Source organism: Dama dama, chromosome X, assembly GCF_033118175.1.
Source record: "Dama dama isolate Ldn47 chromosome X, ASM3311817v1, whole genome shotgun sequence".
Classification (NCBI taxonomy): Eukaryota; Metazoa; Chordata; class Mammalia; order Artiodactyla; family Cervidae; genus Dama; species Dama dama.
The window spans coordinates 10,736,857-10,762,563 of record NC_083714.1 but is presented as its reverse complement, the minus strand read 5'-3'; the positions used below and the strand labels follow the sequence as shown (position 1 = coordinate 10,762,563).

The 25,707-nt window shown below is 36.7% G+C and overlaps 1 protein-coding gene across 3 annotated transcripts in view; it reads right to left on the bottom strand.

Moving 5' to 3' along the window:
• RNF128 (ring finger protein 128) overlaps positions 1-25,707 on the bottom strand; it is a 101,407-nt gene that overhangs the window by 12,477 nt on the left and 63,223 nt on the right. For all 3 annotated transcript variants that reach the window (XM_061137123.1, XM_061137124.1, XM_061137122.1), the window contains 2 exons: positions 17,373-17,620; positions 3,087-3,158 (listed from right to left, as the gene is read on the bottom strand). In XM_061137123.1, the coding sequence (XP_060993106.1) occupies positions 3,087-3,158; positions 17,373-17,620 (320 nt within the window). The remainder of the gene's footprint in view (positions 1-3,086; positions 3,159-17,372; positions 17,621-25,707) is intronic.

The window sequence follows — 25,707 nt, the reverse complement described above, 5'->3', positions numbered from 1 at the left end:
TTACTTAAATTCCTACAGAAGGAGCATCACATCACTAAAATGACTTTCAATAAGAAATTTAAAATTATCTAGACTTAACTGGAATCTAAAAAAAAGGCAAACTTATAGAAACAGAGTAGAAAAGTAGTTTCCAAGGGCTGAGGAGTGGGGAAAACAGGGAGAAGTTAGTAAAAGGGTACAAACTTTCAACTATGAGGTCTGAAGATCTAATATAAAACATGGCGACTAGAGTCGATAACACTGTGTATTATGTAATTGAAATTAGAAAATAAAATACTTAGACTTTAAAAAGTAAAAGAGGATTCCTGAGTAGCCTGGTGGTTAGGATTCTGGGCTTTCACTGCCATAGCCTGGGTTCAATCCCTAGTTGGGGAACTCAGATCCTGCAAGCCATGTAGCATGACCGAAATAAATACATAAATAAATAAATAAATGTAAAACAATAAAGTCAACTCAAGAGGAATAGTATAAAGAGAAACATGTAGCACTAACATAAACTTTTTCCTGGTTTTAGAATTTACACAGTGCCATAAGTTCTTTGGCTATGTTTTTCCATTAAAAAAAATTAAGGTATAATTCACATGAAGTTAAATTCATCCTAAATGTTGAGTAAACAGTTTTGCAAGTTTGGAGAAGCATGCAGTCACTTAATCCTCACCATAATTAAGATACAGGATAGTCCTGGTACCCCAATAAATTCTTCTATATCCCTTTGTAATTAACCTCCTCCTTTTATCTCTATCTTCTGTGACCCACTGATCTGTTTTTCAGTGCCTTCTATTTTAGCTTCTCCAGGTTATCTTATAAGTGGAATTGTGTATTATATAGCCTTTGAGTCTGGCTTCTTTTACTTAACATAACGCATTTGCAATTCATCCCTGTTGGTGAATATATCAGTAGGGTTCTGCTGTTTTTATGGCTAAGTAGTACTCTATAATATAGATGTACCACAGTTTTTTATCCATCCACCATCTGAAGGACATTTGGCTTCTTTTCAGTTTTGGATAATCATCAGTAAAGCTTCCCTGAACAATTTTGAACAAGCTCTTACATGAATGGGTAAACACCTAGCAGTGAGATTGCTGGGTTCTTTGGAGAGTGTATATTTGACTTCATAAAATTGCCAAATCGTTTTCCAAACTGGCTGTATATTGCATTCTCACCAGCAAATGTATGAAAGTTCCAGCTGTTCCACATCTGACCAGCTATTGGTATTGTAGGTTCAATTGGTTTTAGCCATTCTAATAAATGTGCTGTGGGTATCACACTGTGGTTTTAATTTGCACTTCCCTAATGATGAATGATGGCTGGATGGCCTCATTGACTCGATGGACATGAGTTTGAGTAAACTCCGGGAGTTGGTGATGGACAGGGAGGCCTGGCGTGCTGCGATTCATGGGGCGGCAAAGAGTTGGACACAACTGAGCAACTGAACTGAACTGAACTGAATGATGAATGATCTTGAGCAACATTTTATGTGCTTCTTTGCCAACCATATATTTCTTTGGTAAAATGTCTGTTTTGCCCATTTTTCCACTAGGCAACTTTTTCTTTCGTTGAAATTTGAGAGTTCTTTATATATTCTGGATACAGTCCTTTATCAGATATGTGATTTGCAAATATATTCTCCAAATCCGTGGCTCATCTTTTCAGTCTCTTAACAGTGTCTTTCAAAGAGCAAAAGCTAATTTTAACAGTCAAATTTTTCATTTTTTTCTTTAATTGACTTGTTTTTGGTATCATATCTAAGTAATTTTTGCCTAACTCAAGCAACAGAGATATTTTTCTCCAACGTTCTCTTATAAAATTTCATAGTTCTAGGTTTTATATTTAAGTCTGTGGTCCATTTTGAGTTAATTTTTACAGAGGGTATAAAGCGTGGACTGAAGTTAATTTCTCATTTTTTCTGTATATGGATATTCAGTCATCGTTTACGGTTTCCAACAAATGGCTGTCCTTTTTTTAAAAATTGTTTTTGCATCTGTCTAAAATCAATTGATCATATATATGTAGGTCTATTTCTGGACTGTCTCTTCTGTTCCAAGGATCTAAAGGTCTAGCCTTTTCCTAATACCATACCTTCTTGACTACTGTAGCTTTAAAATAACTGCAAATCAGGAAACATTAGTCATCCAAATTTGTTCTTTATCAGAATTATTTTGGTTATTCTAGTTCTCTTGCTTTTCCAAATAAACTCAGAATCAACTTGTCAATTTCTACAAAAGTTGCAACTGATATTTTGATTGAAACTGCACTGAATCTTTAGATCAGTTTGGGGAAAGTCTTCTAATTCATGAACATGGTATATCCCCACTTTTTTAGGCCTTCTTTGATTTCTTTCTTTCTTTGATATTTTGCAGTTTTCAGCATATAGATCTTGTACATATTTTGTAAGATGTATACCTAAGGATATAATGGTTTTGGTGCTATCATAGATGGTATTTTTTTATTTTAGTAAGTTCTATAGCTATATTTTCATTGTAGTACAAACCTCTATAGCTATTTTTTATATGGGCTTTAAACATCAATGGTACTTTTCAACTGTGCTAAATCTGAAAATTGATGTTCAAGTAAAGTTGTACTTAAGTACTATATTCATTTTCTGTTGTTGCTATAACAAATTACAATAACTTAGTGGCTTAAAATGACACAAAGTTATACTCTTAACTGTTATTGCTCATGGACCCTTTCTTGTACCACTCCAATCTCTTACTTCCATTGTCACATCTCTTACTTCACTGTCAAATCTCCTCTTTCCTCCCTCTTATAAGAACACTGTGATTATATTTAGGTCCCACTTAGATAATCTAGAATAATCTTCCCATCTCAAGATCCTTAACTTAATCACATCTGCAAAGTCTTTTTTGCCATATAAGACAACATTTACAGGCTCCAGGGATTAAAAAAAAAAAAACTAGCTATCCTTGGGGGTCATTATTCAGCCAACCTCCAGCATTAAATAGATTAAAAAATCAGTTATATTTATAAATTCCAATTAAAATTATACTTTGGAAGAACATGAACTTTAAAAAATGGATTGGTAGCACTGCTTTAAAACAAATAGCATTTAAAAGTCATAAATGCACCTTGTCTCCTTGCTTCAGTGTACGGAGTTGAAGCCTTCCAATAGCTTTTTTAGCATCTGCCTTTAACTGTCTCTGTAATAAAAAATAGCAGGTATTAGAAAAAAAATTTAAATAAATATGATAAAAGAGGTATAGAGGATTAATAAATATTTATAAGATAAAAGTCAGTGTATAAGTAAATTCTGAAAGACACAATTTAATTAACCATAATAAATGTCCATTTATCTCATATCAAACAGGAATTTTTAAATTACTGAAACCTTATGTTTCCTACCTTCTTAAACAGCAGCTTTGGGCCACAATGATAAAGCTCTATGTCCCTATTCCAAATGAATTCAGATGCTTTGAATTTTCAAAGCAGTTTTCCTATTTTCAAAAGCCTAGAGGGTCTTAAAGTACATATTTTCCAATTTCTTTTTTTTTTAATAGTGTCTTATTTGGTAGAAAGTGCACAGGATTTGGATTCAAATGAACCTAGATTCAAAACCTGACTTTTTCACTTATGAAATGAAAAATCCTGGACAAGTCATTAAATCTTTGAGCTTGTTTACTCATCTATAAAATGAGGATAACATCAATCCTTCCAGTGTTACTTGGTACTAGGGGCAAAAACTGCTGTTTATAACCACTACTGCCTTGTAAGGTGGGTGGATTCTGAGAGCGGTGGATTCTGAGAGTTTTTTGTTTGTTTCACTTAACATATACCTAGATGAGTCTGAATATGCAAAGGCAAGTCTATGGTTCATTTAGGGAATAAGGACTAAAATATTACATTTATATCTATCTATCCATATATACACACACACACATATATATATATTTGAATCAAAAGTGAGGTTTTAATATGGAATCTAGAAAATGGTACCAATGAACCTATTTGTAGGGGAAGAATAGAGACTCAGACATAGAGAATAGACTTATAGACACAGTGGGGGCAGGAGAGGGTGGGAAAAATTGAGACAGTAGCATTGAAATGTGTACATATTACCATGTGCAAAACAGATAGCCAGTGGGAAGTTACTGTGTAACACAGGGAGCTCAACCTGGTGCTCTGTGACAACCTAGAGGGTGGGATGGGGTGGGAGATGGGAGGGAGGTTCAAGAGGGAGGGAGGGAGCATATGTATACCTAAGGCTGATTCATGCTGATGTATGGCAGAAACCAATGCAACACTGTAAAGCAATTATCCTTCAAATAAAAAGAAATTAAAAAAATAAAATTTAAAAAAGTATGGGGGAAATCTAAAAGGCGAGGGAAAAGTGAGAAAGAAAGGAATCAATGAGAGACTATCTCTTTGTATGGGATGAACTGGTGGGCGGGGGTAGGGGGGAAACCAGGTAGTATAAGATATTCAGTGTTAATTTGAAATTATTTGTGAAGCCACAAATAAACCTTCCTTCTATTTCAGTAAAATCTACCACATATACAAATGCCTCAAGAAAAGATAATATATGTGTAAATTGAAGAAGAGGCCAGGTTTCACATCTGGGTGGATGCTGTATGGAATAGAGAGGTAGTATGTTTAGCAGGGCAAGATGATAAGCAATCTTCCTATTTCGTATTGTGAAATGAACAAACTTAGAGAAATTCAGCAAAAAAGTAGATGGGCAGAACCAGAAGTCTTGTGAGAATGTCAACAGCTTCCTCATCCCCCTGTATGTACCTCCATCCCCAGCAGGGAGACCCCCTAGCTGACATCAAGGCTATATGAAAATTAGAGATAATTTAAGTAAGTGTTTGTCACTCAGTCGTGTCCCATTCTCTGTGACCTCATGGACTGTAACCCACCAGGCTGCTCTGCCCATGGGATTTCCCAGGTAAGAATACTGGAGTAAGTTGCCATTTCCTTCTCCAGGGGGATCTTCCCAACTCAGGGATCAAATCCAGGTCTCCCACATTGCAGGCAGATTCTATACCATCTGAGCCACCAGGGAAGCTATGCAAGTAAAGTATCCAGCATAATGTCTGGCTGTTCGCAGACACTCAATAAAATGTTTATTAAATGAAAATATAAAGTATTTTCATCAATAAGCATTTTTATACATGTCTGTAGTAAATGTATTTTGGAAGGGAATAATCCATGAGTATAGGTGAAGTGAAGTGAAGTTGCTCAGTCGTTTCCGACTCTTTGCGACCCCATGGACTGTAGCCTACCAGGCTCCTCCATCCATGGGATTTTTCCAGGCAAGAATACTGGAGTGGGTTGCCATTTCTTTCTCCAGGAGATCTTCCTGACCCAGGGATTGAACCCGGGTCTCCTGCATTGTAGGCAGACGCTTTACCATCTGGGCCACCAGGGAAGTCACATGAGTATAGGTATGTGAGGCTATTCTTTAATGCCCAAATCCGCCTCCTATGTAAGATATCATTTTGTGAAAGGTATTTTACTTGATGCCAAGGTGATTACCGCCAAAGTATTTTTCTGCTGTCACAGTAGCAGCAGAAACTTCTCAGATTGTTATCTGACTGGCAAACATAGCTCATAGAAACAGCTAATAGGAAGGCCTAGCCCTTAGAAGGAAAGAAGTGCTAACTGAAGCCCTTTCACTCCCTGTTTGAAGTTCACTCACAAGGGGAATTTTATGATGGCACTTAATTTTGAGCCTAAATATTTCCCTTCTATTTTGTTACTTGCATCACAATAATAGAATGAAAGTGAAATGAGGTACACTTAGGGTCTTTAGAGCTGGAAAAATTCTTGGAGTTCAACTAGCCTGATATCTAATCTGACAGATAAGAAAATTGATGCCAAAAGAGAAAGACTACCTTGCTCAAAATCTCAGAGTTGGTTAGTGTCAGTCCCACCGAAACCCAGAGTTTGGGAACACTTAACTCTGACATCAAGGTAGTCATGTTTTTGTTTACTGTGGCTTGGAGTAGGAAGCTAGTACTACTTCCTTATATTTATATAATTATTTAAAAAAATTTTTTAGTTTGTTTTGTTTTTCTCTTTCTTTTTTATTTTTTTAAATTGTGAAAGTATGATAACACATTTACAGGAGACTTAGAAAATAGCTGCTATATAATTTAAAATTATTTTTGATACCTATTACCTCACTTAATCCTCACAATATCCCCTAAAGGAGACAATATCTCTATTTTAATGCCGTTCAAATAGAGGCTTGCAAAAGTAAAATAATTTGTCCAAAAGGGAATGCAACCTCTAAACGACAGAGTTAGTTCAGGAAGTCTGCTCTTCATACCCCAAGATTCCATTATAATACAGCCATCCAAAATCGTCTGAAGTTTTTCCAACTCCTGGATTCTATGGTCTGGCAAATTGTGGCCAGTCCTTACAGTGAACAAGCAGTATGCCCACAGGGCTCTGGCCTTGGCCTAAACTTCCAAACATTACTACTTTTGTTTCCTATAAAACATAAGGTATTTCGACATGAAGAAGAGAAAAATGTAGACGATACAAAAATAGAGTCAACAAGAGAAAATAAGACAAGGAAAAAGTGAAGTTGATGAGAAGTCTTTGACAGCCATTTTGCACTTTGTCTTTAGCGCACTTCTGACTTAGGTTTAAGCAACCAGCTCCACGACAACTGGGGAAATGCACTCACAAGGAAGTGATACATCGCTAGTGTATTTACATGACTAAGCCTGCACAGTTTGATTTCTCATTCCAAAATATTCAACAACATATTCAACTGGACGCATGAGCCTCCAGTGCTAGTGCTTATCAATTCATCAGGGATGGATGCTAACTATACAACTTTGATTATATCCAAGACTAACTTCAAATTAATTTGAGAGATGGGATCAAAAGCAAACTTTAAATGTAATGCTCAAGTCTATGTTGATGAAAAAAGTGGAACTTACATTAAGACAAATGCTTTTTAAAAAAAAATTGAGGGGGGACAAAAATATAGGGAAAAATTCAAGATGCCAGAATATCCTAAGCAAGGGACTTGATTATGAAAGATCTCTAAAAGATTTGCAGCACAGCATATACCAGTGTTTAAGGAAGCAGCCCTAGAATTTTAAAAAGCCTTTGAAAGGAAATCTGAATGTTTCCAATAACTCCTACCAAGCTTTTATAAGGAAAATATATTTCTTTCAATACGGAGGTGTGACTTGTGGTTTTGTTAAGAAGCACAATTTTTAGAACCTGAATAAAGGTCACTTTTAAAACTGCCATCAGCACTCAAAATATTAATATTTCACTGTCACATTGATAGTAGGAGTTTCCAAGATGCGCCCGTTCCTCTAAAAACTGACATATGAGAACAAGATTAAGACCAAGTAGTTTATATTAAGGGCTTCCCAGGAGGAGAAGAGGACGGCAGAGGATGAGATGGTTGGATGGCATCACTGACTCAATGGACAAGAGTTTGAGCAAATTCCAGGAGATGGTGAAGGACAGGCAAGCGGGTCACAAAGAGTAAGACACAAAGAGTAAACCTGGTGTGTTACAGTCCATGGGGTAGCAGAGTCAGGCGCGACTGAGCGACTGAACAACAGGTGGCTCTAGTTGTAAAGAATCTGACTGCCAATGTTTGAGACACAAGAGATGCAGGTTCGATCCCTGGGTTGCTGGAGTAGGAGATAGCACCCCACTCCAGTATTCTTACCTGGAAAAATTCCATGGGCAGAGGAACCTGGCGGGCTACAGTCCATGGGACCGCGAAGAGTCGGACATGAATGAGCACAGCACAGCACAGTTTATATTAAATACATGTTGAGATTTTCCTGGTGTCTCAGACAGTAAAGCATCTGCCCACAATGCAGGAGACCCCAGTTCAATCCCTGGGTCAAGAAGATCCCCTGGAGAAGGGAATGGAAACCCACTCCAGGATTCTTGCCTGGAGAATTCCATGGACAGAGGAGCTTTGCAGGCTACAGTTCATGGGGGTCACAAAAAGTCGGACATGACTAAGAAATTAACATTTTGGGAAATATGAAACCTCTCTCCAATTCTGTCTCCTCACCAGTAAGTAGGAATACTAATAATCCTATATAGGATTGTTACAACAATATTTTGGGCTTCCCTGGTGGCTCAGTGATAAAGAATTCACCTGTCAATGCAGGAAACATAAGAGACACAGGTTCAATCCCTGGGTTGGGAAGATCACCTAGAGAAGAAAATGGCAACCCACTCTAGTATCCTTGCCTGGGAAATCCCATAGATAGAGGAGCCTGGTGGGCTACAGTTGCAAAAGTGTCAGATACAACTTAGCAACTAAACAACACGTTTGAATAATATTAAGTCAAACCCTCGGGTGTCCCTATATGCTTTAATATTTAAAGACAATGTGCCCAATGCAAACTATAATTTATGTTTTACTTCTTAAAAAACAGAACTTCAAGAGTGTATCTACTTTGGTACACAAATTACTTCGGACACCTTTTTAGTACCTCTCCATCATATCAGAATTCTTATCCTATAAATTCCAACAGCACATTGTTTCCACCTCTTATATTCTGTAGTTGTATTATTCATGTGTCTTTTTCTCCTAGTGGATTGTGAGTAGGTAGAAGACTGGGCCTTAATCATTTAAAAAAAATCCCCATAATGCTTAATCTTTGCTCAAAGAATAGCTTTTGAATTTAGAAAAACAGATTTTCTCATCTAAGTTTTATTCATTAAAAGCCTCTACTCAATCAATTTTGAGGGGAAAAAAAGGTTTAGAGAACATGTATTGGACTCCTGCCATGCGTCAGGTTTAACCCTAAGTTTTTTACATGTGTCATCTTGTTTAAACAGTAACAACCTTATGGAATAGCATTTTAATATCCAAATTTTATAGACAAGAAAAGGTCCTGAAGCTTGACTAAAGGCCAGGCAGCTGGTTAGTTGCAGAGCTGTGATTCAATTCAAGCCCAGGTTCTATCTGGCTTTAAAGCCCATGATCTCTCCACTATAGTACAGTGCCTCCATTGTGTAACAGGAAAGAAGCCTTTAAAGGGCTTCACATTCCTTGTGAAAAACATAAATGAAAGAAATTAAAAAAAAAAAACCCTCAAAGTTAGCTATTATCCCATCTTCAAATCCTTCTTCATTTGACTACTTACTGTGATTTGGGGAACTCTCTTAAACAAGTGTTTTATATCAACATATTCTCACCAGTTCTAAGAGATACCTGGTCTAAGAAAATTTGGCAGAGTAGAAGACTGATTCAAAGCAGCTTGGTTGTTGGCCAATTTTGTTAACAGAAGCTTAATGTCATTACTCTATTCAAAAGCTGGGATGGTTCTAGTCACTGACGAACTTCAGCTGTACAGTTTCTTTTGTTGTTGTTCTGAGTGACACTTTAAGTGGGCCGAAAATGAAGATTTGCGGCAATTCTCATCCTATATTACAAAGTTCAATTTTTAAATTACAGTGAACACAAAGATATTCTACCTATTTTACCTATGAATTTATATTGAACTAAGTAAAATAAATGTTTTAGTCTGGTTATTTGTCAGCCTGACTTTTGGTCCCAAGGTATTCAGCTTTCAGTTTAACTGAAACCCACATAAATAACATTAGGCATGTAGTCGAACCTAATAACTTGATGCGGGGCTGGTCAGGGCGAGTATATAAAAGAAAGGAAAGAACATGGATATAAGCAAACTAGATTTTCCTGTTCTTTAGCCACCACTTTTTTAAAAATAAAAACTTTCACAAAAATGTGGCTCAAAATCAAGTCAATGTATGGCAAAACCAATACAATGTTGTAAAGTAAAACAAATTAAAAAAATAAATTAAAAAAATTTATAAAACAGAAAACTTAAAATCAAGAATTATGGTAAGAGGATTCTTTTACTCAGATTCCTGTGAACAAAATCAAAATCTGAGTGTTGTGACTATTTTGATATATGAGAACTGAGAGTTATTTTTTCCCCAATCAAAAACCTATGCATCGAATCACTGTGTCATACATCTGAAACTAATATAATAACACAGCCAAATAAATAAAAATAATTTTTAAGAAGAGTAAGCAAAAACACCCCTATGTATAATATTTGAATGGGAGGATTCCTAAAGGAAAGGGGAGCTGCAGACTGTAACACAGCTTCCCATAAGTCTATGGAATTACAGAAATACGAGTACAGACCATTTGCATGAAGATGATCCCTGTGAACAGTGTGAAGAAATACACTGTAAGGAAGAGCATTGAGAAAAGGGGGAATTTGACCCAGGGGATAGGTTATGACTCAGATTATAGCATTTTTTCAAAAACACAATCAAAACCTTTATTATAGTAAGTGAATATTTTTAAAAAAAAGTCCTGAGAGACTCATTGTAAGAGCTTCCTTTTGTTCAATGAGAAAATCACAGAAAAACTAGGTCCTACTCAGATAAGAATTTGTTTAATCTGCTCTTCTCATGTAAGAGCCAAACCAGTAGTTTTGTAAAGGGTTCTAAACCTCAAATTTAAGCAGGAACAGATACATACAAATGTGCCCACTATAAATATATAGATAGATAGATAGATAGATAGGTAGATACTGGTACAGTATGCAGACACCTGGTAAGTCTTCCAGTTAATTTCATATACTAGGAGAGCAGAGAAAATTTAATGTGATCAGAAATGTTTCAGATATTTTTAGTCATGCTTTAAGCTCAAGGACAAATTTTAAGATATTAATGTAGCTAAGTTCTTCCTCATCTGAGACCACACAGGAGTGCTATCTCTTTGGCAGCAAACTGCAAGGACACATGTGACATATCTCTGCCCAGGAAGCCAATTTGAATCTCAGGATGTGAGGCTCAGATGGGGAACTGACTGGTCACTATATAATTCTGCTAGCAGTAGGCCTTGCTGCCCCAAACTCAGGACCCCAACAATGAAACCAAGTGCATATTATTTATCTTGATTGTTGTGCCAAGTACCCATGACAAACTGGTACAACATGGTCCATTGCTTCAGATGTATATAACAAAATTATCAACCACTAACATAAAGAACACTCTGACTAATCTATTTTGTAAATGAAAGTCTGTACCACTTAATCTCCATCACCCCCAGCCCAATCCCCCTCACCTGTGGCAACCACCTATTTGTTCTCTGTGTCTGTGACTCTGTTTCTATTTGGTTCTGTTTATTCATTTGTTTTGTTCTTTAGAATCCACATACAAGCGAAATCATACACTATTTGTCTTTCTCTGCCTGATTTACTTGACTTAGCATAATATCTTCTAGGTCCATTCATGTTGTCACAAGTGGTTAAGATTTCATTCTTTTTATGGCTGAATAATATTTCACTGTATATAGGAGATAAAGAGGTACAAATTTCAGTTACAAAATAAACGAGTCACAGATATGAAATGCACAGTGTGCGGAATATAGTCAGTAATTATGAGTGTGTGCATGCTAAGTTGATTCTCTAAGGCAAGAATATTGGAATGGATTGCCATTTCCTTCTACAGGGGATCTTCTCAACCCAGGGATCAAACTCAAGTCTCCTGCATTGGCAGGCAGATTCTTTACCACTAGCACCATCTGGAAGCCATTAATAATTATTCAATATCTTTTTATGGTTACAAGTAACAACTATACAATCATGGTGATCATTTTGAAATGCACAGAAATATCAAATCATTGGGTTATGTACCAGGAACTAACATAGTGTTATAGATCAATTATACTTCAAAAACAAACAAACTTATAGAAAAAGAGGTCAGATTTGTGGCTACTGGAGGCAGATAGTGGGGGAAGGGGGGATTAGATAAAAGTAGTCAAAAGCTACAAACTACTAATTATAAGATAAGTATGTGTTGGGAATATAATGTACTATATGACAAATATAATTAACACAGTTATATATTATAAATGAAAGTTATTAAGAGAGTAAATCCTAAGAGTTCTCATCACAAGTGAAAAATTGTTTTTTCTATCTCTTTAATGAGTATCTACATGATGATGGATGTTCACTAAACCTGCTGAGGTCATCATTTCAGGATATACGTAAGTCAAATCATTATGTTGTACACCTTAAACTTACACAGAGCTCTATGTCAATTATATCTCAATAAAAGTGGAAAAAACAGAAAATCAAACAAACAAACAAAATAAAACCACCTTGAGAACCATTTTCCCAGGGTTGGCTAAGGGCCAAGCATGGTTTCCTGGGAGACTCTCAAGGAGTAAGCAACTAAATCTATTGTATTGTCTCTTTACAATCCACTCGCTCTCTTTCAATCAAGGTCTTTTTAACAATGAAACAGTCATATTTGGGCTTTTACAGTTAGTACAGCATTTATATATAAGGTAAGCAAGAGAAACATAACCACATCTAATACTTGCAGAAGGCAAATGAAGGATGAAAATAGGCTCAAATAAATTATTCTTCTAGTCAATAAGACCATTTAAGACATCTTTATATTGATGTAACAACTTAATTATCTGTTTACTCCCTTGATCTATGGACTTGAACTTTGTGATAAACTTGTACAGAGATATTTAAAGTAATGAACTACATCTAATTCTTCCTCAGGCTAGTCACTCTCCATTGACATCACATGCTGGGAGGTTTTAGTTCAGTTTCCCAATACATTTGATTATCATAAAATTTGTTTATATAAGGCAGCTGAATCTTACCAATACCAGTATTACACCATCACAATATAGTTATGATACAGTTTCATTTGGTTACAAAAGAAATTGGGAAGTATCACAGAAGTGTTTCTTAAATCTTCCTAGAATAATTGTTCTTTGCCCACATATCAGATATCATGGACAAGTGTTATCACCAATGGTGATGATTCTGTCATTTCTAGATTCCATGTTAGCTCAGGACAAAGCCCATCATTTGTCTCAAGTCACACTATTATACAGTTTTCCCACTGACTGTTGTGCAGCAAGCCCATCTCCCTTCCATGGGGAAAACATGTGTATCATTCAGCATTATTCCTCTACCTCATCTCATCAGTCCATCCTTTGGTAAAGGTCAGTCAGAGATCAGTAATGTAAGTTACAATTTCACCCAGAAAACTTCCATAAGTTTGAGGATCTGCATGTGTCTCAAAGATGCTCTTGCAACTTCCATAAGTAAAAATGGAAAGCCATTACCCCATGACTACTTGGATCTCCATTCAAAGTAAAATAGTTAACAGACCCTGTTGTGGCAGAGTATATGCTCTTTCCCAGTGCTGAATGCTAGCATTCTCTAGCATTATTATTGGCTCTGTGTGACCATATTACCAAGTCTTTACCATCTTTCCAAGTAGATTCCCATTCTTTTCTTTGCTCTTGGAAGATGATTCCCACCAATCTGTCTATGTAAGAGTAATTTCTTTTCTTCTGAAAGACACTTTTCACTAAAAGTGAATTCAGCTTGTTCCATTAGACCAAGGCCAGCTTCTATTTCACCTAGAGCCCTCTTTGGTTTCACTGGCTGATGTTTAACCCAACATGTATCTTGTTTCCTTTGAGTATTGACTGCTTGAATAAGGTTAAGGTACATGCACTGTATACCCAAAATGCAGGGTGTCCCACATCAGTCATGTGTATAGTGGTCACTCCCAAATTCAGTTTAGTCTGAGCATGCCATAAGGTTTTCCACAATCTTTCTTGTCTTAGGTTAGGGTGGTCCCCAGGGAAAACATGAATCCACCTGCTGCTGCTGCTGCTAAGTCACTTCAGTTGTGTCTGACTCTGTGCAATCCCATAGAGGGCAACCCATCAGGCTCCTCTGTCCCTGGGATTCTCCAGGTGGGAACACTGGAGTGGGTTGCCATTTCCTTCTCCAATGCATGAAAGTGAAAAGTGAAAGTGAAGTCACTCAGTCATGTCTGACTCTTCGCGACCCCATGGACAGCAGCCTACCAGGCTCCTCCATCCATGGGATTTTCCAGGCAAGAGTACTGGAGTGGGTTACCATTGCCTTCTCCCTGAATCCACCATATAATGCCTAATATGTTATTTTCATTCACAACCCATTGATACTTTTCATCTTGTTTAAAAGCTTTCTATCCACAAAACCAGGGATAATGTGTGTTCTTACACAGCATACTATGGCTTGTCAGGCATGCAACCACTACATGCTGTCCATTATACTTTGGCATTTTGGTCATCAAATTTATGGTCATACATTTATCGGTTTGCCTGACATTATCTGCTATGTGTCAAAATGGTTCAGAGGGAAGACATACCCAAATAATTTAATCAATCCCTAATGTTCTAATGAAGGTAAATTTTTATTTTTTTTTTGTTTCAAGGTAGAAGTTTATTTTTGTTTTGGTTTTTTTTTTTGTTGTTGTTGTTGTTGTTTTATTAGTTGGAGGCTAATTACTTCACAACATTTCAGTGGGTTTTGTCATACATTGATATGAATCAGCCATAGAGTTACACGCATTCCCCATCCCGATCCCCCCTCCCACCTCCCTCTCCACCCGATTCCTCTGGGTCTTCCCAGTGCACCAGGCCCGAGCACTTGTCTCATGCATCCCACCTGGACTGGTGATCTATTTCACCCTAGATAATATACATGCTGTTCTTTCGAAACATCCCACCCTCACCTTCTCCCACAGAGTTCAAAAGTCTGTTCTGTACTTCTGTGTCTCTTTTTCTGTTTTGCATATAGGATTTAAATTTTTATAGCTCAGTTTCAGCACCATTTCGACCAGTGAAGTGGAGACAATGCAGTCAAATATTTAGTGATAGTTATAACTATCATATGCATCAAGCTCTACATTTTAAAAATGAATAAGAAGTTATGAAAATTAAATAACATGTAAATGACATTTCAGCACTCTCAAGTATATATAAGCAAAAGGGATTATCAGTCTCATATATTTAATCTTTTAGTCACCAGAGAATAAACAGATATAGCCCATTAAATAGTGAAAGATGCCCTCTCAAAGCCTTCTCTAAAAGGTGAGAAGTTTTAATGCTATTCTTAACTATTTGTACAGAAGTTAACTTTTTTAAGAAATGAAACTATAAAAGTTACTTAAACAAGTGATGAGATCAGAGTTAAATATCAATGTAGCTTGTGCAACACCAGGTAGTTCTTTATGAACTATATTATTTGCTTATGGGGTTTAATGCCATGTTAATAGACTTCATATAGCACTTGGAGAACAGAAATACATACCTCACCATGAACATTCAGAAACCAAACACTCTTCTCATTGTAACTATAACCTTTGAATAATAGTTCATTATACTGGATACCAATTTCTTTCCAATCTCAGAGATAAAAACCAGCACAATATACAAATGTCAAATATTAACACAGTGTGAGACTACTGAATTATCTGGCACAGGAATTTTAAATATCCTTTTGACCACAACTAGTAACAGGCTGAACCTGCCACCAATGTGATAAGCTGCTTCTTTAAAGAGAAGTACAGAAGTCAATTAACTTTAAACATTGAGATAATCATCACTCCTTACCATATGCTGGTGTCTAAATCTTTACAAAGGTTTTATAATAAGATATTAATTTTTCATCTATTCCTAAGCTTATTTTCTTGCCATCTAGAAATCCTCACTGCTCCCCCATTCTCAAATAAATTGGGTTCATCTTTGCTTATTGAAGAAAAAGTGCATGAAATGGTCAGAATCTGTCTTTGGAGAAACTTTTAAGTACATATATAATCTTGCCCCCCACTATGTGATCAGCTGAAAGCCTTAAATCCCTAGTGAACATTCTGGAGATGTGGCACACAGCTTTGCTGTTGTGTTTAGAATTCCTGAGAGAGACAGGAGGTTAAAAAATGATTGTGACATGAATCAGCCATGGATTTACATGTATTCCCCATCCCGATCGCCCCTCCCACCTCCCTCCCCACCCCATCCCTCTGGCTGATTCATGTCAATGTATGGCAAAAACCACTACAATATTGTAAAAAATAAATAAATAAATATTTAAAAAAAGAAATGATTGTGGTGTGGATCAGAGTGGAAGCAAAGGAAATGCTAAGAAGTAATCAGATCCTGGATATACAATGGAGGTAGAAACAAAGGACTTACTGACAGAGGTTATACAGGAAGTGAGAGAAAGAGAAGAATAAAGAATTAACTCCAAGTTTTCTGGCCTGGGGTCAAAAGAAGTTCTTTTGAAAATGGAAGCAATTACTAGTATGTATCGGTGTCTACAATAACAGAAGACAAAGCAGAGGATAGCGGGTATAGACACAGATGCAGAAATGTGGTAGAAGCTTGCGGAAGTACTCTTGATTACTTCAATTTTCTCAGTGGAATAAGACCCAAAATACAAGTTGAGAGTAAAATTGGAGGTAAGTACTAGAGATCTGAAGAGAAAGGAATGTGTACCTATGAAAGGAGAGAAAATGGCTAAGAAAAGATGGTATGATTGTTGGGCAGCATTAAGCAAACTCACTCTGAGTTTGTGGTTACAAATTTAAAGTGAGATTAGCCAGTTGTAGAGATGCTAATGTTTTTCTGCTACTTCAGCTAAGCAAAGAACAGGCACAGAATACGTGGGAAGTAGGATGTAATCAGGATTGGGTTTTGACAGCAAGTATAACAAAGAGAGAGACGGGCCAAGGAAACTGAAGATACATGCATGGGAATGGCTATGGAAGTTAAGCTGAGTAAGGAAGAGAAGTGAGGATATCAGAGGGATGAGGGGCAGTTTAAAGGTAGTAGGATCAACATTAGACAAACAGGTACTTCCCTGTTCAAAGATACTTCAGTAATTTTGCTCTATTATTTCTATACTCTGTACTTGTTTATACACCAGTTGTTAATATATGGGAGAAATTATGACTCTGTCACTCTGTCTGGAACTGAGTACTATATTATGCACAATTAGATCTTTAAATTTGCCTACTCATAATATTCAGCCTAGTCTCTCTTCCCAGTCCTGCCCCCAAATGCAAATAAACACATGCATACGCACATAGGAGAAAGAAATGGCAACCCACTCCAGTATTCTTGCCTGGAGAATTCCATGGATAGATAGAAGAGCCTGGCAGGCTGCAGTCCATGGGGTCGTAAGAGTGGGACACGACTTAGTGACTAAACCACCATCTTGTACTTTCTAGTTTCTAAATTTTCTATATTGTATATGAAATGCTTTTGTCATTTAGAAAAATGTGCAAAAGAACATATGTATTTATACCCATATATACTTAAATGCTTGCTGTGCTCTCTAATAAAGTATTAAAAGACTTAACCCAGTAGGATTAAGGCCTTAGACCAGTTTCCGAAAATAAGAGATCTGAGAGTACAGAAGCGGACATACTTTTAAAAACTACCAGTTTTCACAAAATGCACGCATGGATCATTGTCCAGCAAGGGAAGCATATTAAAATGCATGACACTGAATCTACAATTAAAACAGTAAAATATTTTTAAATTGGAAGAAAGGATCATTACAAACCTGCTTTCTGCTTTGAGCTCTTGCATTCCGTAATCTTCGAGCAGAATAAAAGATAAAATAGCCCACAGTTGCTGCCGTAATAATGAAAAAGGACACAGAAACAAAAAAAATCGAATAGTGATTCACCCAAGGACCATGTTTTTTCCCTACTTCAATGACCATTGTAACTTGTATGCCTCTTTGAATAGATTGTAGAATTTTGGTGCCTTTCAGATTGCCAATCATGATTGCAACAATGTCTCCTGCACCTGTAAAAGAAAAGGAATTCAGTTTTAGTTTGGTAAAGCTAAAGTATAAAATTTTTCCTAGTATAAAAATCCAATTGCTAAAATGATTTTAAAGGACACTCAATGAGACAAAGGAAGGACACTCCTTCATTCAATTAACATTTATTGGGCACATGTGTATATATGTAAGTTACAGGGAATATAAGCATACTGAGACTTGGTTACTGACCTTAAGGAACTCATAGTTTAGTAAGCAAGCCATGATATTAATATATAATAAATACCTCCCCCCTTCTCAGGTTTGCTACCTATAATTCAAAAGTATTGGCCTTGGGGCCCAATTTGCCTCTTACATGAAGGTTTTCTTTTTTTTTTTCCATTTATTTTTATTATTTGGGAAGGTTTTCTTAAAGTAGTCACCTGGATAGTAGGGAATTCTCCTAGAGAATCTGAGATTTGGGAAAAACGAAAAATTTAACTATGTATTTCTGAATTTATAAAGTGATAGACTATCTCATGAGCCTGCTACTAAAATGTATAAGGAAGGGACTTCCCTTGAGGTCTGGTGGTTAAGACTCCACACTTCCACTTCTGGGGGCATGGGTTTGATTCCTGGTTGGGAAACTAAGATTCCACATCCCACATGCAACATAGTCAAAAAAAATAAAGAAAAATAAAATGTATAAGGATATATATATCAGGATTAGTAATTTTTGATAATGATTACAGCCCAAATGGACAACCTATATATATATAAATAAATATATATATATATATACACACACATTATATATGTGTGTGTGTGTATATATATGTGTGTATATATATATATATATATATATACACACATTATATATGTGTGTGTGTATATATATATGTGTATATATATATATACACACATTATATATGTGTGTGTGTGTATATATATGTGTATATATATATATATATATATATATTATATATGTCCGTGTGCCATTTTTCTATATCCTCAAAAGCAATATAAAATTTGTCCAAGGTGCCCTAAGGTTTTGCATGGACTTTGGCCACCTCATGCGAAGAGTTGACTCACTGAAAAGACCCTGATGCTGGGAGGGATTGAGGGTAGGAGGAGAAGGGGACAACAGAGGATGAGATGGCTGGATGGCATCACCGACTCAATGGACATGAGTTTGAGTAAACTCCGGGAGTTAGGTGATGGACAGGGAGGCCTGGCGTGCTGCAATTCATGGTGTCACAAAGAGTCAGACACGACTGAGCGACTGAACTGAACTGAATCAGGTTAGCAATGAATATAACATGTACAATTGATAGAAATGTGTTTCCATTCAGCTCCAACTAAAGTCAAGTCTGAAATGAGACTAAACTTTGTACTTAGTCTAATAGTCTAGAAGTCTTAATCTAAAGGCTAAATCTCTGTAACATCTCCCGCTTTAACAACTTTATAAATGTTGTGATAAAAATAAAGGACAGACATTATCTTTCCCAATCTTTCCCAATGGTGTAAGAATGTTACTCTTACCAGTCCAATGCTTAACATGGTTTATATTCCTTCTAGTTTAAATGACCTGAGATCAGTAATGTTTAGGAAAAGGTTAGAGTTCTTTGCCATTCACACTTTCAATGATCAAATCAAGAGTACAAACCTCAAATGGCAATGCCTATAGCAGAATTATTACCTAAGTAATCTCCTAAATTTATGGTCCCCAATGGCCAAAGTCTACAAAAGATCAAGATTCTCCCCTCACTTGAAGTTACTAACTCAAAAAATATATTCACAGGGTATTAGAGATCCTTGAAGTTCCAAAAGACATTATTTTATCACAGGATAGCCATTCAGTTAAACCCTTTTATATTACTGCTGACTCATTTGCCATTACTCAGTTTGGTAACACTGAAGACTCACTTTCTCCTCACTTACATGAGTAAAATTTCAAAAGCAGCCGAAAGTGAAGGAGGCTAAAATGTCTTCTGTTGTATCTCTTTCCTCTATCAGTATATGATGCAAATGGTCCTAAATAACTGGCTATTTTGCCAGAGAGAGACTGATTTTTCTCTTTATTTGGGAGCTTTAAGTTTCTAGCCTTGGCACTAAAAGCACAGAAAGTGAAAGTGAAAGTGAAGCCGCTCAGTCATGTCCGACTCTTTGCGAGCCCATGGACTGTAGCCTACCAGGCTCCTCCGTCCATGGGATTTCACAGGCAAGAATACTGGAATGGGTTGCCATTTCCTTCTCCAGGGGATCTTCCCAACCCAGGGATTGAACCTGGGCAGAGGTTACTCTGAGTCAGGGCTCAGAGTTTAAAGCGTCTGCCTGCAATGTGGGAAATTATTTCAATTCTATTTTGTAATTATTTGGCTTTTCTCTACAAGCTATCTGTCAGGAAAGCTTCTGGTTATAAAGTTTTGATTAACTATAGCATTCACTTCTGATACTGTAAAATGTATAATATTTGTATAGATCATTCTAAAAATGAGGTTTAGGAATATATGATATTTCTGAAGACTTCTTTTTAAATCACAGATGCGTATATAAATGTTTTTTACTAATAGAAGTACATTTTCATTCTTTTAGAAGATATGAGGTGGGTGGCAGGGGTGGATGCTCAGGAATATACTGGCCTTCGTGGTCAAATGGAGATTAAAAAACGAGGAGAATCAAGAAATGTACACTGTCTACACATAAGGAACAATGCTGTGCTTCAGTTACCCCAATCCATATTCATATATGCTATATGTATTACAACTATCTATTGAATTAGCTTTCTAATCATATAAAAGTCCTATTTCTAAGCATTATTATACATCTCCTAGTCTTTACACCCTTGTGACTATTTAAAAACTGCTCCCCCCCCACTGTTCCTGGTTACAGTTAATGGCATCACAACCCACTGATCACCAGGTTTAGTGACATCAGAATCACATTTGAATACCCCCTGCTAACCTAGTCAGTCTCATGTATTGGGTTGGCTAAAGAGTTCGCTTGGGTTTTTCTGTAACATCATATGGAAAAAACCAAATTAACATTTTGGCCAGCCCAATAGAATACAGGCTTCCTGGGTGACTCAGCGGTAAAGAATTCACCTGCAATGCAGGAGATGAGGCAGGAGCCACAGGTTCGACCCCTGGGTCAGGAAGATCCCCTGGAGAAGGAAATAGCAACTGACTCCAGTATTCTTGCCTGGGAAATCCCATAGACACAGGAGCCTGGCAGCCTACAGTCCACAGGGTCCCAAAGAGTCAGACATGACTTAGCGACTGAGCATGCATGCATGCAATAGATAAAACTTCCTTAGCATCTCTCATTTTCAGAACCTCCATTCTGTTCCTGTTGCCTATATAATAGGCCCTCATAATTTCTTTGACTGAACTACTTCAGTAACCTAACTGGTCACTCTTGACTCCAAATTTCCCCTTTCCCTTAAAGTTTCATCAGTGTTTACCATCCTGGTTGACTTTTGCCATTATGTAGTTGGATCATGACTCTTCCCCACTCAAAAATCTTTACTGGCTCCTTATTACTCATTAAATTTCTGACTTCTTGGCCTAGTATTTAAAGCCTTATATGATCTGGTCCCAAACCAACTTTTCCAGTTTGATGTATATCCACTACAACCATATCTCATGAACACTTGGATCCATCCAGTCACATAGGATCGGCTAGTATCTTTCACTTTTCATAACTTTCCTTTTTTTCATTCTGTTCTCTCAGCCTAAAATGTCCTACATCTGCTGACACTCCTCATCCCTTTTCTGCCTACGTATTACTTAACTCCCAGTTCAAATGTTGCCTTCTATGCTCTTTTCCCCCCAAGTTTCAAGTGAGAATGTAAGTATTTCCTCTTTGTTCCCCTGTCACTTGGGTTTTAACTTCTAGCTAGTAGTTTATTTTCTTTTGCATTTCAATTGGCATGCCATACTCCCTCTGTCTTTTAGTTAACTATAGCAACACTCCCCTTTATCTAGTATTGTCAGGGAATTAGGTACTCCATATAAGCAAAATTCCCAAGTTTAATAAAAAAGTTTCATGCACATACTTAATTTCAACAATTTTGAATGGACATTTAAAAAAGCCATCCATACTGCCCTACTTTCCTAACTAGGATATACTGATTATGATTTACTATTGATAGTGGATCATCTTTGTAAACCATTATTTAATATAGTAACTAGGTTATTTGTCCCAAAACTGGTATGATTTTCCAGCAAAGTCACAGATTTGGGGAGCTAGAATCAACCTTAGAGATCATCCAGTCTGACTCATTTATGAGCTCTCACTTTGGGTAGTTTTCTTTGGGGGAGACAGCTTGTCACTTGTTGCTTCTTTTCTCTCTTTCTAATTTTATACCAGTAATCTACTGTCAGCTCTGAAAAGTCAATCAAGCTTGGATCAAAGCAAAGAGTAAAACAGGCTCCCAGAGAGAACTTGAGGGGTTCGGGGCAAGTACTCTCTGATATTTAGATTGGTTGCTCAGTGATATTTTTACTTCCTGAATCCTGGCTACTTTCTGGATAATTCAAGTTGCCAGATAAGATCTATAAACTAGACCTTATTCTAAGTGTTTTACCTGTATTAACATATTTAATCCTTATATCAACCCTACAAGATAGGCATTGCCATTTTCCTATTAGAGATAAGACTGACTAACTTGCCTAGGATAACACAAGCTAATACATGCAGAGCTGGTATCTGAAACCAGGTAGTTTGGCTTCAGTGCCTCTGCTCTTCACCATCATTCTACATCAGTTCTCTATCTTCAGTGAAACCTAAAGCTATTATTTGACAGTAAAAAATGAAAAGTAAATAGGTACATTGGAGGAGGGAGTGGTAAGATTTAACGACTGGCTCTTGAGAGAGATGGAAGAAGCCTTGATTTGTAGTGTGTGCCAATTTCCATGTCATAAATACTACTCCTAGGGCCATGTAAGTGGCTTCCCTGGTGGGAATCTGGCCTTCCTGGTAAGGAATCTGCTGGCCAAGCAGAAGACATGGATTCAATACCTGGGTCGAGAAGATCCCCTAGAGAAGGAAATGGCAAACTGCTCCAGTATTCTTGCCTGGGAAATCCCACAGACAGAGGAACCTGATGGGCTATGGCCCATGGGGTCACAAAAGAATCAGACATGACTTATTGACTAAACAACAAACAACAACAATGGCCATAAAAATGTGGAGTTAGGAAAATATGGGTACAATTGGCTGAGTCAGAAAACTCCAGTGCACCACTGGACATTATAGAGTCAAAACTTAAATACATATAGTATACAATTATAGCAAAATTATTAATACTTTGCTTATTCTTTTCACTTTTTCATACTTACTTTAAAAAGTCAAAGTTCATGTACATCCCCAAGTTAAATTTGTTTTTCTACTTGCTACTCTGATAAAACCCAAAGAATATGTACCCCAAAACTTCAAAGAAGAAGAGTCAGACTTCTTTTTGTGGAAAAGAAAAAAAAAATCTTTTTCTGACTGGGGCGAGTGAGTGAGTGAGTCTGTGTGTGTCTTACCACAGCAGGCAGGCCAAGTCTTTTTCTCCCTTAAGCTTTCTTCTTGTCTTTAAAATATTGGAAATTCAGGAGGCTGTTATTATGCTTCAGCTGATTCCAAACCTCTCAAACTAAAATTAATAACTTTGTAAGTGATTTTTTAAAGTCTCACACAGCATATTCTGTATAAAAAGTTAGTCATTTATTACTAACCTATATCATTTAATCTATGTTCCTTATACTGTAGAATTTTGCATATCAGTTTATTCTCTCATAGTAGTACAATAACATATTACATGCAAATATTTTTACCACAATCTTTAACATTATTGTTATTTCCTTAAACCATTCTTACAGTTGATCTTTAAAACCAATGTAGTGCACTAATACATATTCTTAAACAAGTTGTCAAGTGTTCCACTTTTCTATCCAACAACTTTGCTATAACAACTATCTCCTTTGGAAAGGACTAAGCCTAGGAAGCCAAATATGGGTTGCACAGCCCAGCTAATTACAACATAGTGTTAAAAAGATCAAGGCTATGGTTCAATTAATCTTCTTGTGGATCACTCATACAGAAGATAATACCTTGAAACTCATTAAGTATTTTGGAAGTATTTACACACAAAACAGACACTATGCTAGGCCTTGGGGCCACAGAAAGGAATAAAATATAGTCCCTGCCCTCTAGGCATTTGCAGATGTCTCCTGTATATTAGCCTTTCACCATTAGGAATATGAACTAAGCCTGAAAAATTAATTGTACATATCCATTTTCATGGTCAGTAATAGAAAACAATAATTTCCAAACCGCATTCTGAACTGATACTGGGTTAGTAGAATTGCTTCCTACATAAAAAAGACTATTTTCTTTCAATGTCCAGTAATTTGTAATATAACAAACTGCACTTGTTTTGATATTTCTGAACTTAGTAGAACTCTTTATTTAAAAATTGGAAACCAGAAATGGACTAGAGTTTGAGGGAGGGAAGAAGTATAATGTGACAAAAATAACTTTGAAGTGGGAATCACACCACTGGGTTGCAGCTTTTGCCTGAAGGAGACAGGGCTGTACCAAGCTTCTAAAATCAATTCTGGCAAAGGAATAAGACAATTTTCTCCTGCTACCCTTATGGAATTTTCAAACCAGCTATTTATTAATTTCATTGTTTTTCCAAAAATCATAGCACCTCTTCCCCGCCAAAATAAAAATCTTTAATAGACTAAAAGTGTCATATGAAGAAAACTGATCATTAATTGGAGAACAAATGTTAATGGCCTAAACCCTGATCACAGAACAGCTGTAATTTCAGGATTTAAATCTCTCTAAATCTGCACTTTGTTTCAAGGACTTATTTATAAATTGTAATGCTTTGTCTCTGATAAATTTTCAGAGTTGAAAAGCAAAAACGAAAAGCTGTCATGTTTACAATTCTAGTGTGTTAACATTACTTTATAGTTGACAATTTAATGGTCAAGAATAGCTAATCTGAACCCTTGTTGCTTAAATACACGTTCTGGGTCCAGCAAAACATTGACACTTATCTTGACAGACAAAATGTAGCAGTTACTCAATTCTATAGGGAATCTTTGAACTTCCCACTTAAAAACCATTAATAACATGATATGGCTCAAGTTTCTCACATTTTCACTCTGCTATCTAGGGTATTTTGGGAGAAGAGACAGATTAGGAATAGATGATAATTTAGCATAAGAGGAAATTTAGACTCTTAATCTCAAATGCTCAACAATGAATAATGGATACATGTATATGTATGGCTGAGTCCCTTCGCTGTTCACCTAAAACTACCATAACATTGTTAACTGGCTATACGTGTGTGTGCGCTCAGTCATGTCCGACTCTTTGTGGCTCCATGAACTTTAGCCTGCTAAGCTCCTCTGTCCATGGAATTTTCTAGGCAAGAATACTGCAGTGGGTTGCCATTTCCTACTCCAAGGAATCTTTCCAACTCAGGGATCAAACCAGCATCTCAAACCCAAGTCTCTTATACTTTCAGGTGCATCCTTTACTACTAGTGTTAATTGGCCACACCCCAATAGAAAATAAAAAGTTTAAAGTTTGAGAAAAAAAAAACAATGAATAAAGGTTTTGGCATGTGCTTATCTTGGGAACAAAGATAATAAAAAAGGCTGTGGCAACTCTTACTACTGTTACTGAATATCATTCAATTAAAATATCATTCAATTATAATTAGTATCTTCATCACTACTGGCAAAAAACACTTCATAGTTATTATTCATAATATATAGAAATTTGACACTAAGATCCTGCTGGTGACCAATCTCATTCATTTCTTTCAAAAAACTAATGAAATTATTGTTGTTGTTTAGTCACTAAGTCATGTTTGACACTCTTGTGGCCCCATGGACTGTAGCCTGCAAGGCTCCTCTGTCCATGGGATCTCCCAGGCAAGAACACTGGAGTGGGTAGCTGTTCCCTTCTCCAGGGGATCTTCCCAACCCAGGGATTGAACCCACGTCTCCTGCATTCTTTACCCGTGTACCACTAGGGAAGTCCAATGATATTATGCTTGCGTCATTTGCCCCAGTCATGTCTGACTTTTTATGACTCCATGGACTGTAACCGACCAGGCTCCTCT